General features: G+C 49.8%; 1 protein-coding gene across 1 annotated transcript in view; it reads right to left on the bottom strand.

The window, feature by feature from the left end:
- LOC119920462 (interferon-induced very large GTPase 1-like) overlaps window positions 1–14,598 on the bottom strand; it is a 28,958-nt gene that overhangs the window by 7,634 nt on the left and 6,726 nt on the right. The window contains exons 3-9 of the mRNA XM_038740865.1: window positions 10,117–10,154; window positions 6,397–6,528; window positions 4,998–5,114; window positions 4,488–4,520; window positions 3,785–3,805; window positions 2,337–2,357; window positions 1,229–1,294 (exon numbers count right to left, since the gene is read on the bottom strand). Of these exons, the coding sequence (XP_038596793.1) occupies window positions 1,229–1,294; window positions 2,337–2,357; window positions 3,785–3,805; window positions 4,488–4,520; window positions 4,998–5,114; window positions 6,397–6,528; window positions 10,117–10,154 (428 nt within the window). The remainder of the gene's footprint in view (window positions 1–1,228; window positions 1,295–2,336; window positions 2,358–3,784; window positions 3,806–4,487; window positions 4,521–4,997; window positions 5,115–6,396; window positions 6,529–10,116; window positions 10,155–14,598) is intronic.

The following is a 14,598-nucleotide window of genomic DNA, read 5'->3' as shown; positions in this document are numbered from 1 at the left end:
CTTCTAGACTGTGAGCCCACCTTCTAGGCTGTGAGCCCACTGTTGGGTAGGGACCGTCTCTATATGTTGCCAACTTGTACTTCCCAAGTGCTTAGTACAGTGCTCTGCACACAGTAAGCGCTCAGTAAATACGATTGATTGAATGAATGAATGAATATTATTATACCCCACCAATCACTCCCTCCCCCGCCCCCCGCCAGCAGCAGAATTCCCTGGCCTCCAACTCTTGGCTGTTTCTGGGACAGTGTGCAGGGGAACTCTCGATCTGCAGGCCCGGCCAACCGGGCTCAGCTTGGCCAAGTCGGCAAGAGGAGAAAGTTCTAGACTTAGAGGCTTAAATTCACCTCTCACCTGCCTGCTCTTCCCCTTTCCCATGCCCCGAAAACCCTTGGCACTGAGGGAGCGGATCTGGGCAGCGCCACATCAGTTACAGCCCCAAGACAGCCCCATCAGCAGATTGCATCGGCTCTCTGGCCTGGTCATTAACGTTCATCAGTTAGAACCCAGGGAATTTGTGAATGTTAACGGTGGAAGCAAAGGTTGGGTGAAGGACACAAACAGCATGCTCATCAGTCCCATCAGAGTCGGGAGAGTGGTGTGGGGGAGCCAGCGTTGGAATGGGACAGGGTCCTCAATCTGTGCCAATCTAGGAAGCTGGGGAACAGCTCCAATGTCATCACACGTGGTGTGACATAATGACATCGTGTGGGGGTCCCTGCAAAGTAATTAACCCTGGGCCCATGAGGGGATTAACGTGGCCCTGACTTTTCTGGGAATTTCCTTTGCAGAAACGGAGAAGCAAGGGAAGAGGGAAAGGATTGAAGGATGTGTTCTCTCCCACTCACCCCTGCCCCCTCCAGCCACACCAATCTCCAGTCTCAGTTTTCCTTCCCACTCTCTCCATCACGTGGCAAAATGATCCCCTTTCCTTCCCCCTCTGCCACCTCACCCCGCCACTACAAGTAAAGTGATTTTGGATGACAGAGGGACTGAGTCCCTGAGGGGCTGCCTCCTCTATATTCATTCAATCATATTTATTGAGCGCTTACTGTGTGCAGAACACTGTACTAAGCACTTAGGAAGTACAAGTTGGCAACATATACAACCACATATATGGTTGATCACCCAGTCCTGGTCATTCCAATAGCCCCCTTCCTAGGTGTGGGGGCGGGGGGGTCAGAGACCTGGAACCCCACATTGCCCCCTTCATGGGCACAATGACGCCTGCTTTCCTCCACCTCCATACGCGCCGAGGGACAGAGGGGCGACGTACCAATGTCTCTCTGGAGTCTTCCTGCAAGACAGGGAGAAGCAAATGAGGAAAGACAAGACCTGTTGCTCCCTCCTCTGTCCCCAATAAGTGACAGGGACCCTAATCCCCAGCTACACTAAGTCATCTCCCCAAGATTCGGTGAGGGGGTACCCCAGGAGACTGTGGCCATGGGGAGCAGATTGTGGGAAGTTCAGGCCTGGATCCATCCTGACTGGTTCCTGGGAACTATGTCTGCTCTATGATCTTGGGCAAGTCATTTAAATTCTCTGAGCCTCAGTTACCTCATCTGTAAAATGGGGATTAAGACTGAGTCCCACGTTGGAAGTGGGCTGTGTCCAACCCAATTAGCAACCCAGCATTTAATACTGAGTGCTTAACAAATACCATTAAAAAAACCAACAACAAAACCCGCCCCCCAAAACTAGCCTTGCCCACCACCATTCAGCTCCTTGAAGTTGAGTCCTGATGTGAGGAGGTGGGAGATGGAGGGAAGGGAGCAGGAACTGCCCTGTGAGGGCAAAGGCCTCTCTTGTCTGTCTCTCTCTACTCTGCTCTAACAGCCTACACCCCTCTGACCCTCCTGTTTTCCTAATAATAATAATGTTAATAATAATGTGTGCTATTTGTTAAGCACTTACTGTGTGCCAAGCACTGTAGTAAGTGCTAAGGTAGATACAAGATAATCAGGTCCCCCATGGGGCTCACATTCTAAGGAGGAGGGAACACAGGTATTGAATCCCCATTTTGTAGATGAGGGAAAAGAGGCACAGAGAAATGACTTTCCAAGGTCACATAGCAGGCAAGTGGCAGAGCCAGGACTAGAACCCCGGTCTTCTGATTCCCAGGCCTGTGCTCTCTAAACTAGGCCACGCTGCTTTCCTCTCCCTTGCTTCCATCACTAACACCTCCTCCAGACCCTTCTTTCTCCCTGTCCCCGGCCCCAACCTCTACACCATCTCCAGATCCTCCTTGGTCTCCCCTTCTCCCCTGTTCTACTCTTCCACTCCCTTCCTCCAGACCTTCCTGTGCCTCCCCATCCCCAGTAACCAGAGCTGTCACTCACCAATCTCTCCCTGGAGTTCTTCTGCAAGGGAAACAGAGCCAGAATCTTGTGTGAGGGAGGGTTCCAGACTGTGGGGCAGGGGGATTTCGCTGGGGCATGGGTGGGGGTGGGAAGGATGACACACCACCATCATTAGCAGGAGGGGCCACCACTCTCTGGGGTCAGTTCTCCACCAGGCCCTGGTTCTGGATGGTACCAAGGGCCAGGGCAGATTTGGCCCCTTGGGCCGAGCAGGGACTACCCTTCAGGCAGCCTCCAAGAACACTTCCCCACTTTCCACCCCCAGCCAGGGGTCCCAATAGGAGCTTCCTAAGCACCAGGCTCAGAGTCCTCTCTGCTCTCCTGGAGGCCAGCGACAGCAAAGGCCCAATGAACAATCTCTGCAGAGGAGGCAGAGAATGGAGGCAGCAGATCAGACTGACCCCTGTCCCAGTCACCCCTCTTTCCCCCTTCCCTCAAACCCCGCTCGGGGTTCCTGTCTCCGGCCCCATCTTTTCCGCGGCCCCTCCCTTCTCCCATAGCCAACCCAGGGAAGGGTTAGAGCCAGTTGCCTCTGTACCTTTCTCCCTTGCGAGCTGGTTCATCAGAGTCTCTAGAGGGAGAAAAGGAAAAAGGTGAGGGGTTGCCTGTTGGCTGCACAGCTTGGCTTGGCCTCAGAGGGACTGGGGGAGTGGAGTCACTTTCTCTGGTCTGGGAAGGGGTGAGAGTGGGAAGCTGGGAAGGATGTGAGCAGGAAGAAGCTGCTCCCCCTCCCCTATGTGGTCCTCTTTGTCCCCTGGTTGGAAAAGGATCCCAGGTAGCCTTCCCCAGACCCCAGGGAGCTGGGAACTGCTGAGGAAACACTCACTGTGCTCCGCCTGGAGTTTCCCTGAAACAGAGATAAGGAGTGACTGTGAGCCCGTTGTTGTGTAGGGACCATCCCTATATATTGCCGACTTGTACTTCCCAAGCGCTTAGTACAGTGCTCTGCACATGGTAAGCATTCAATAAATATGACTGAATGAATGAGTGAGGTGAGGGAGGGAAAACTGAGTGGGGAACTCTTCTGTCCTGCACCCCACCTCGTGCTATCAGCCAGATGGACCCCATTTACCCTCCTGATGATCGCTGCCCCCTCTCCTCACCCCCAAGCACTGAAGGATGGGACTGCAGACCCAAATCCCCTCCACCTCCTTGGGTCTGGGATTCCAAATCCTTCGCTTCCGGGCTCGGAAACTGGTTTGTGGGAGAGGGAGCAATACAGGGGAGCATGTCTTCTCCCCAAAGGATTCGCTGCTGCTCTGGGCCTGCAGGGCCTCCCCTGGGGACAGAGTTGAGGTGGGGTATTTTTAGGGGCAGGGCAAGCCTGGGTTCCCCCCATCTGCTTCTTGGCTCCTTTTCGAGATGGGGGGATCAAAGGCATGATTTGTTTCAGGTCCGCTGGGGCAGTGAGAGGTGAATGGACTTACCGAGCTCTCTCTGGAGTCCATCTAAACACAATAGAAATGAGACAGATATGAGGGAGGGAGAGAGGAAGGGAAGGAGTGTGGGATGGAGGGTGGGAAATGTTTCCTCTAGCGTGACCTCTTCCCCAGCTGGAGCTCCCTATCTCCTCCCCGCCCGGTATCCAGTCTAGCCCAGCCACCCCTACCATGCTTCTCTGCTCCGTGGTATCCCAGCTCAGTCTCTGCTCTATCTCCAGTTTAGGCCTTGTCCTGGGGGATGGCGGGGGTCGGGGGCTGGGAGACTGGGGCTTCCTGAAGGGATCAGGACCCTGAAGGGAGACCTTGGCCATCTCCACCCCCATTCCTCCCTTCTCCGTAGCCTGGCCTTACTGATGCACCCTTCCTGAGGGTTTGTGCTGGAGATCGACACTGTGGGGCAGAAGAGGAGTGGAGGAGGAAGAGAGGGTGTATAAGTGAACTCTGCCTGAGGCAGGGGGTTTGGGGATGGGAGGTTGCCCAGGGACACTGAAGGGCCTGAGGGGCGAGATAGCAGATGTAGTAGTAGTTGAGGTAGTTGAAATAGTATTTATTAAGTGCTTACTGTGTGCAGAGGACTGCACTAAGCACTGGGAAAGAGTAAACTGATGGAAATTAGACTGGGAGCTCTGTCCCTCGAGGGGCTCAAAGTGGGTGCTTTTCCTTGGCTCCATCGGAACCAGAAATTTACCTTTCTCTTCATGAAGCTGCAGAGCAAGGCTCTCTGGAAGAAAAGGACAAACATCCACCTAAAGACTCTGACTGACCAGCTGGCCGCTCCTCCAGGGAACCCAGTGAAGTCTCTTACAGGTCACAAGCAGCGGTCCCCATCTCAGCCACATTCGGCCCGGGGCCACCCTCCCTCCTTCCCCTCCGGACCACAATCACCCCGGGATGAGTTAACCGGGGCTGGACTGGCTCCGGTCTGTGGGACTGGGGAAAGTTACGGAGGGATGCCAGGGAGAAACCACACATCAATGTTTTTCCTTTTCCCTCATCCCCTAGGCCGAGGGACTGGCCCCTGCATGACTCTTCCAATATCAGCTCTCCTCATTTAGGTCTGTCCCGTGTCTCTGTCTCACTTTCCCTTCCTCTTCCACCTCCTTGACTCACGGCTACTCTCTGTCCACCCTTCCCAAGTCCCTCTGTGCACTAGCAGCCCTCCCTCTCCCAGCCCCAGGTCCCACTGGGTGGGCGTTACCTTTTGCTAGGTGCTGCTCCCACATGAAATAGATCCCCTTAGCCAGAAGCATCCCCAGGAGAGACAGGATCATGGGAGGAACTGCCAACCGGGGAGACAGTCTCTGGGGAAATGCATCTGAAACATCAACCCTGCGAGTCAGGAACCAGGGATGCCCCACCCTCGGCCAGCCCGTGCCTCCAGCCCCGAACCCTACAGCTGCAGCGTGGCTCAGTGGAAAGAGCCCGGGCTTTGGAGTCAGAGGTCATGGGTTCAAATCCTGGCTCCCCTAATTGTCAGCTGTGTGACTTTGGGCAAGTCACTTAACTTCTCTGGGCCTCAGTTACCTCATCTGTAAAATGGGGATTAAGACTGCGAGCCCTCCGTGGGACAACCTGATTACCTTGTAACCTAGAACAGTGCTTTGCACATAGTAAGCACTTAATAAATGCCATCGTTGTTATTATTATTATATCCGGGGGACTCCAGGGCTACTTGCTTGCGTCTGCCTTTATTGCTGAGTTCTCCTGGATCCTGATCCAGGATCTGGACTCATGTTGGGAGCTCTGTTTCCACTGAATCACTGTTTTTGGCCCCGATTGTAGAACCAGCCTGCTCTATGCTGAGTTCCGGCCCACACCCAAATCCCTGGAATAAGCATTGGGGCTGCAGAGGACCCAAAACTTTTCTCCCTTTCCATCACCAGCTTGTATCTCCTGATTTTTTCCCCTGATCTGCTGGTGGTCATAACAGGGCGCTGACCTGGGGTACAGGAGTTGGCATCGCCTCTAGGAACTATTAGATGGAACCAGGTGGACAGAAAAGATCAAACAAACACCCAGACTATTGAATCAAAAGGGAAATAGATATATGAATAAATATCATGACCTCCATCCCCAGGATCTGTTTTGTGCTTCTCTCACTCTATCAAAAGGGTATGAGCATTACACAGGGAACCAACTGTAACTGCTTACAGTTCAATGTTGCCAATAATAACTTATGGTAATAGTGAACCTTAAACAGATATATATAGTTAAGTTCCCTGTAGATGCTAATGGCTACTGATACAATGCTGAAGAAACATAATGAGATATGCAATACAGCTGACCTGAAGCGTGCGCAATATCATCCACAGCCTCAACCAAAGAAAACTACAGCTACTCACAACTGAGTTCCGTGGTAGCCAAAATGGTATAAAGAAAATTCGACATCGATATTCAACCTGTGGTTGGGAAAGTTGTGATTGGCAGTGGAAGTCTGCGTAGGTACAAAATGGGTGTACATATATGTATGTTTATATGTATAAATGTACATTGGCGTGTCTTGCATACATTTGTGTGTATCTACAGCTGAGAGATGGTTCTTGTAGCGTGTCCCGAAAACTGTCCAATCCCCCCACCTCTACTGTCCAACTACTTACCTGAGCCCCTGGAGAGCAACTGGAGGCGGGGGAGCAGGAGGAAGGGGAGGGGGAGGGCGAGGACGCAGCTGAGCAGGGGGAGATTCCATCTTGAGCTGAGGTCTTGGGGGATCCAGACTGCCTTCCTGAGACCTGGGAGCAGGAGCAGGGAGGGTTAGGGAGCCGGGTTAGCCGAGGATTGGGAGCTACTGCCTCTTTCCTGTTGTTTGGGGAATTTTTCCAGCCTAGGTGGATGGGCGGGGTGGGGTGGGGGAATCAGAAGACAGGGACATACTGTCAGACAGTTGGGTTGACGCACAGGCACACCACAGTTGGACAGACCCACGGAGGGTCAGTTTAGGCCTGAGCAGTTTCTACCCTGTGAAGCTTAGGCAGTGGCGTACTGCCTCACTGGCTCATTGACTTGCCGGCTCACTGGCTGTTTGTTTATTCTCTTGCCAGCCAATTTACTGTCTCTCTCCTGTCTGCAGCAGAGCTGCTGTCTCTGGTTGTGACCAGGCAGCATTTGCTCTTGGGCCGCAGGTGGGGGATTTTCTGCCATCTGTGAGTCTCTCGGCTCTGCTGGTCCCTCATCCTTCCATATCCTGGACCAATTTTCCTTGTCATTATGAGGAACTAATTTCATCATCAGATGTGTTGCACTTGGATTTGCACTTATGGACATATTTGTAGTTTATTTATATTAGTGTCTTTCTCCCCCTCTGGACTGTAAGCGTGTTATGGGTAGGGAGTGTCTCTACGAACTCTCTTGTATTGTACTCTCACGGTACTCTGAACACAATAAGTGCTCAATAAATATGACTGATTGCTGTGTTGAGCCTCTTATATGGGCAAAGTATTGTACTACATACTCAGGAACATAAAATAGAAGTAAAAAAACACAATAGTGGTAGCAGTAGTAATAGCTTTTACTAAATGTGTGCTTTGTGCAAAGCACTGTACTAAATAGTGGGAAAGAAGTACGTGGATGAGATATAGATATGGTCCCTGGCTATCAAGGGGGCTCCAAACCTAAGAATAAAGCAGGGAAGGGGCTGGCAAAAGACACTTAGGAAAGATGGAACCAAAGTATAAAGTCAAGGTCCCTGCCTCAAGGAGGTTACAACTTAATGTACGTTGCACACAGTAAGTGCTCAATAAATATGATTGAATGAATCTAGTGGGGAAGACGAGCAGATACAAATTGCAAACGTACAATAGCAATGAGAGTAAAAGCATTAACACAACTGGTAATACACAAAGTAGGCCAGGAATAAATAAGGAAAGAAACAAATGGAACAAACCAACAATTATACAAAAGCCCTGAGAGTATTTGATGGAATGGATGACCAGGAAAGGGGAAGGTAAGTCAAGGAATCTCTCCTGGTCAGGCAGGTTTTTAGTCTTTGAAGATGGGGAGGGATGTGGTTTGGCGAGTTGAAGGGGGAGTGGGTTCTCTTCAGGAGAAGGGATATGCAATGGGTCGGAGATGGGAGAGTCTCGAGGGAGATCTAGTTAGGATTTGGCTTGAGAAAAGTGAAGGTTGGAAAGAGAATGGAAACCGAAGAAAGTGAGTTGGGGGAGATCCTTAAATCCAGTGATACAGAGTTTTGGTTTGAAGGGGTGGGAAATGGGTTGGTGTCTGAGGTTTCTGGAAAGCGGAGTGATGTGTTCTGAACTGTGTTTTAGGAAGATTATTCAAGCAGCTGGGTGACGGCTAGACAGGAAGTGGAAAGAGGCTGGGGGCAAGGGTCGATAAGGGGGCTGCTGCAATAAACCAGCTGGGAGGCGATGAGAGCTTGAATCAGGGTGGGGATTATGAGGGTGTAGAGAAAAGGGGAGGATCTGGGACATATTGTGGAGGAGAAACCAGGATTTCACCAAGGACTGAATAAGGAGGGTGAAAATCAGAGTGGGATCAAATAGATCATTACTGTTGTGAGCTTTTTATTATTTATTGGGACAGGCAGTACCATGGTGGTGTTGACTGGGATGGGAAAGTCAGGAGGAGGAATTGGCTAAGGAAGGAAGCAGAGTTCATTTTTTGTGATACTGAGTTTAAGGTGCCAGCAAGTCACCCGTGTGGAGATGTCCCGAAGGCAGGAAAAGATATGAGACTGTAATGCAGGAAGGAGGACAAGATGGGAGAGGTATACTTGGGAATCACTGTCAAAGAAGTGAAAGCTGAAAGTTTGTTAGTGAATGAATCCCCCAAAAGAGGCAGTGTAGAAAAAGACTAGGACCTAGAATTGAACTTTTGAAGCATCCACAGTTAAAATATGAGGGGAGGATGACAGCCATCAAAGGAGACTGAGAAGGAGTGGTCAGCGAGGTGGATCCCTCTTGGATTGTAACTTCAGGGAACACATAGCCAGAGATGACATGGATTTTCACTAGGAAAATCTCCCCAGGTAAGAGAAGCGGCATGGCCTAGTGGAAAGAGCATTGGCCTGAGAGTCAGAGGACCTGGGTTCTGATCCTTCCTCTAACATTGGCTTTGTAGCGTGACCTTGGGCAAGTCACTTAATTTATCTGTAAAATGGGGATGAAATACCTATTCTCTCTCCTATTTAGACTGTGAGCCCCACATAGAACAAGGATCTGATTAACTTGTATCTCCCCTTACACTTAGAACAGAGCTTAACACACAGTAAGCACTTAACAAATACCATAATACCATAAAAGTAAGGTGATAGTTTGTGGCCAGAGGGTCCTTAGGTAACTGGCTCTGGGTCCCAACCAGACTTCCCAGAAATTTCCACCTTGCCCCCTGCTCTCAACTGACCAGGGAAGTGAGAGAGACCTTGTTTATGCTCATTCATTCATTCAATTGTATCCATCGAGCGCTTAACGTGTCCAGAGCACTGTACTAAGCTTTTGGAAAGTACAGTTCAGCAACAAAGAGAGACAATCCCTGCCCACAGCGGGCTCACAGTCTAGCAGGGGGGAGGCAGACCTCAAAACAAAAAATGTTCTATCCCAGACTGCATGGGGAGCAGAATAATAATAATAATAATTACGGTATTTGTTAAGCTCTTTCTGTGTGCCAAGCACTGTTCTAAGCTCTGGGGTAGATACAAGGTAATCAGGTTGTCCCACGTGGGGCTCACAGTCTTAATCCCCATTTTACAGATGAGGTAACTGAGGCACAGAAAAGTGAAGTGACTTGCCCAAAGTCACACAGCTGACAAGCGGAGGACCCGGGATTAGAACCCACGACCTCTGGCTCCCAAGCCCGCACTCTTGTGGGGAGATGCCACACCTTCTTCCCTTCTCAGGTTGCCAAAGAAAAGCCGGGGGAGTCAATCAGGGATGTGGGGAATCAGCTAGGGATGAGAGGAGTCTGTCAATCAACCATCCAGGAGTAGACCCTTGGTATTTATTGAGGACTTTCTACTTGGGAGACTACATTAGAGTGGTAGACATAATTCCTGTCCTCAAGCAGCTTATAGTCTAGCGGCCAGGTGGTCTGTAGCCTCAGTGCACTCACAGTCCGTTAGGGGAGACAGGACAGACAAACAGACAAATCCTTCCCTTAAGACAAACAGACAAAGTGATGGCAGGAATTTGCTGGGAGGATGGGGAATGGGAGGGTGGGAGGCAGGCCTGAATTGCCTTGGATAAGGAAAAGGAGGAAGAGGCAGAAAGGGTGGGAGGAGGAGGAAGGACAGGAAGGGGGAAGGAGGGTGAGAGCAGAAAGGTAAGGGGGTCCAGACTGAGAGACCTGCTCCCTCTACTTACCCCTCACTGGGGTCTCTCTCTCACTTGTGTTTTTCAGGCTGTGGGATGGAACACACCAAGGTGTTGGTGAAAAACATTCATTTGCCAGACAAAGAGGGGCCTTAATTGAGGCTTTGAGGCTGAAGGAGAGCCTGGGGCAGTAAAGGGAGTATTTGTGGTTTACAACATCCTCAGGATGTCACTTTGGCTCCAAAGTCACTTCCTATTTCACCTCAGCGCTGGAAAGCCACCCTCAAGCTTGATGTCCAATTGGCAGCAGCTCGGTGCCGGCAGCTTAGAATAGCCCTGGGAAAGGGGAAGGAGACGAATAGAGCATCCTCCTCCGAAATGTAAGTATATATGTCGTTAAAAAAAAAGAGAGAGAGAAGGAAACTGTTTGGAATTTGAGAGACAATTGTTTGCCTGGCCATGCCTGGGAGAGGCTTGTGGGGTCATATCGTTGTGGGGGCGGCCTGGCCGGGAGTAGGAAGGGACAGACAGCTGGGAGGTTTGGGAACAGCTGGTGGTTGAGGTAGAGGTGGGAGTGTGGCAGGGTGATGGGAAGGGAATCCAGCTGGGAGCCCTCAGAGGCAGATGAAGAGGAAGATGACATCGGCCACCAAGTATGGGGTGGATGGAGGTGGACTTGTCACCCAGGGCTGAGCCCTGGGGAAAGAGGACAGTGGGCTAGAAAGGAGATGGGGGCACAGGAATGGGCCATTTTAGCGTGTAAATGGTGTGTCCCACCTTGGTCTCTTTGCTCACATCCCCCCACAGGTAAAAGTTAGAGTCACCAGTATCACATTTGGATTTTTTGTTTTGCTTTGTTTTTGTTATTTGTTAAGCGATTACTACGTGCAAAGCACTGTTCTAAGCGCTGGGGAGGATACAAGGTGATCAGGTTGTCCCATGTGGGGCTCACAATCTTAATCCCCATTTTACAGATGAGGTAACAGGCACAGAGAAGTTAAGTGACTTGCCCAAAGTCACTCAGCTGACAAGTGGTGGAGCCGGGATTTGAACCCATGACCTCTGACTCCCAAGCCCAGGCTCTTTCCCCTGAGCCACACATTTTCAAAGCCTTATTAAGGTCGCAGCAGCTCTTCTGAGAGGCCTTCTCCAACTAAGTCTTTTCTCCCCCTGCTCCCTCTCCCTTCTATGTACTTAGATCTGTGCCCTTTGGGCACTTGGTATTCACCCCGCCCTCAGCTCTACAGCCTGTGTGTACAGATCTCTAAATTATTTATTTTTATTAACATCTGTCTCCCTCTCTAGACTGTAAACTAATTGTGTGCCTATCACTTATTCACCTCTGCAGTACCATACTCTCCCAAGCGCTTAGAGCTCTGCACACAGTACACACTCAATAAATACCATTGACTGATAAATGACTGATAATAATTGACTGATAATACCATTATTGACTGATAATACCATTGACTGATAATAATAATAATAATGATGGTATTTGTTAAGCGCTTACTATGAGCCAAGCATTGTTCTAAGCGCTGATCTCTCTCCCTCATTTGAAGACGCTGCTGGGAATGATCTGTTTGGGGTGAGGGTGTGGCTGACAGAAGGGGTCAATTACTCAATCAGAGATGAGGAAAGGGGTCAGTTCTGGTCACTGGACAGAGGCCAGGCAAGAGATGGCTTTTCCTGGAGGTATCACATCCCTGCTGGCCATTTTCCCTCTTTCCCTTCCTCCCTCTTCCCCTCCCTTCAACCCATCCTCTCCCTCTCCCTTCAACCCATCCTCTCCCAGCCCCCATTTTGACATGTACCAATCTTGAGGCGTCAGCTCGCTTCCCATCCCAGATTTCTCCCACTGCCAAGGGCAACATTTCCCAGATTACCAGTTCCCAGTTGTCACTTTGTCCTAGACCTACGACAGTAGCCTCCTCACTGGTCTCCCTGCCTCCGGCCTCTGTTCCTTGTAGTCTGTGTTACTAGCAGCTGCCCCGACCATCTTCCTGGAGTGTTCCCCAGCACACATCTCTCCACTCCCTGAAAATTTTCAATCCTGCCCCGTCTCCCTCGGCATCAAGCAAAAACTCCAGATCATTAGCTTCAAGACTCCCGACCAGGTCTCCCCATTTTACAAATGGGCTGTCATCACCTGTTCCTCCCTAGCCTGTTCTCTTCACTTCTACGAAGCTCACTGTCTAACTGTATCTTTCTCTCAACTCCATTCCTGCACAGGCACTGTTTCCCTGGCGTGGAACTCCCTCACCCAAACAAATCAGCACTACCTCAGCCCTCTCCATCTTCAGAGTGCTCCTAAAATCCCATCTTCTCAAGGAAGCTTTCTCAGATTAGTTCACAATAATCTAGTCCCATCCAGCCTACCTTACGTTACCCTCAGTGCTATCTTACTACAACCAAGCCCACACACTTTGCCCAATCTGCTCACTGAACCGCGATCTTGTCTATCTCACTGCTGACCTCCTGCCCCTCTCCTGGAATGCCCTCCCTCTTCATGACCAACAGACCATTATTCTCTCCACTTTCAAAGCGTTATTGAAGACACATCTCCTCCAAGAGGCCTTCCCTGACTGTGTCCTCATTTCTTCTCTCATTCCCTTCTGCATCACCCTTGCACTTGGATTTACTCCCTTTATTCACTTTTCCTTCAGCCCCACAGCGCTTATGTAACTATCTGCAATTTATTTATTTATATTAATGTCTATCTCCCGCTATAGACCGTAAACTCATTGTGAGGAGGGAATATGTCTACCAACTCTATTATTGTATTCTCCCAAACTGCTTAGTGCAGTGCTCTGTACCCAGTAAGCATTCAATAAATATGATTGATTGATGGATTGGTCCGGGCAACACTCACTCTCAGCACTGTAAGCTCATTGAGGGAGGGAAACGTGTCTACCAACTCGATTGTATTGTACACCCCCAAGCATTTAGTACAGAGCTCTGCACATAGTAAGCACTCAATAAATGCCGTTGATTGACTGACTATCCTCAGCACTTCTATACAGAACTCTATTCCTCTTTGTATTTTCATTTTTCTATTCAATTATTAATTCAGCTATTTCATCCTGATATAACTGTACTACTTACTGTCATATCCCCTATCTCCCTCCTGTTTCCACGACTGATACATATTTTTGTCTGCCCATCTGCCCAATTCCCACTCCAACCCTATCCCTCCCACCCAAACCCCTGCCTTTCCCATCACTGTAGATGGCACCACCATCCTTCCTGTCTCACAAGTCCCTAACCTTGGCATGATCTTTTAGACTGTGAGCTCACTATTGGGTAGGGACTGTCTCTATATGTTGCCAACTTGTACTTCCCAAGCGCTTAGTACAGTGCTCTGCACACAGTAAGCGCTCAATAAATACGATTGATGATGATGATGATGATCCTTGACTCCTCTCTCTCATTCAATCCACATATCCAATCCATCGCTAGATCCTGCCGGTCCCACCTTCACAGCATCGCTAAAATCTGCCCTTTCCTCTCCAAACTGCTACGTTAATACAATCACTCATCCTATCCTGCCTGGATTACTACATCAACCTCCTTGCTGACCCCCCAGCCTCCTGTCTCTCCCCTTTCCAGTCCATACTTCACTCTGCTGCCCGGATCATTTTTCTTTAAAAATATTCAGGACATGTCACCCCACTCCTCAAAAAACTCCAGTGGTTACCCATCCATTTCTGCATCAGACAAAAACTCCTCAACCTTGGCTTGAGAGCACTCTACCATCTTGCCCCCTCCAAACTCATCTCGCTACTCTTGTACTACACACCAGCCCGCACTCTTCACTCCTCTAATGCTAACTTCACTGTGTCTCGATCTCGCCTATCTCGCCACCGACCCCTTTCACACCTCCTGCTCTGGCCTGGAATGCCCTCCCTCCTCAAATCCGACAGACAATTACTCTCTCCCCTTCAAAGCCTTATTGAGGGCACAACTCCTCCAAGAGGTCTTACTAGACTAAGCCCCACTTTTCCTCTTCTCCTACTCCCTTCTGCATTGCCCTGACTTGCTCCCTTTGTTCTTCTCCCCTCCTAGCCCCACAGCACTTATGTACATATCTGTAATTTATTTACTTGTATTGGTGTCTGTCTCCCTCCTTCTAGACTGTAAGCTTGTTGTGGATGGGGAATAAACAATCTGTTTATTGTTGTATTGTACTCTCCCAAGTGCTTAGTACAGTGCTCTGCACACAGTAAGCACCAAATAAATACAATTGAATAAATGAATGAATTAGATTGTGAACTCCTTGAAGGCAGGGAATGTGTGGATGGCTTCTGTCGTATAATAATAATAATAATAATGATACAACACTACCATCCTTCCCATCTCACAAGCCCGCAATCTTGGTGTCATCCTTGACTCCGCTCTCTCATTCAGCCCACACATCCAATCTGTCACCAAAACCTCCACAACATAGCCAAGATCCACCCTTTCCTCTCCATCCAAACCACTACCTTGCTGGTTCAATCTCTCATCCTATAACAACTGGATTACTGCATCAGC

The sequence above is a fragment of the Tachyglossus aculeatus genome, chromosome 2, assembly GCF_015852505.1.
Source record: "Tachyglossus aculeatus isolate mTacAcu1 chromosome 2, mTacAcu1.pri, whole genome shotgun sequence".
NCBI classification, from domain to species: domain Eukaryota; kingdom Metazoa; phylum Chordata; class Mammalia; order Monotremata; family Tachyglossidae; genus Tachyglossus; species Tachyglossus aculeatus.
The sequence above is the reverse complement of the archived record's forward strand: the minus strand, read 5'-3'. Positions and strand labels throughout refer to the sequence as shown.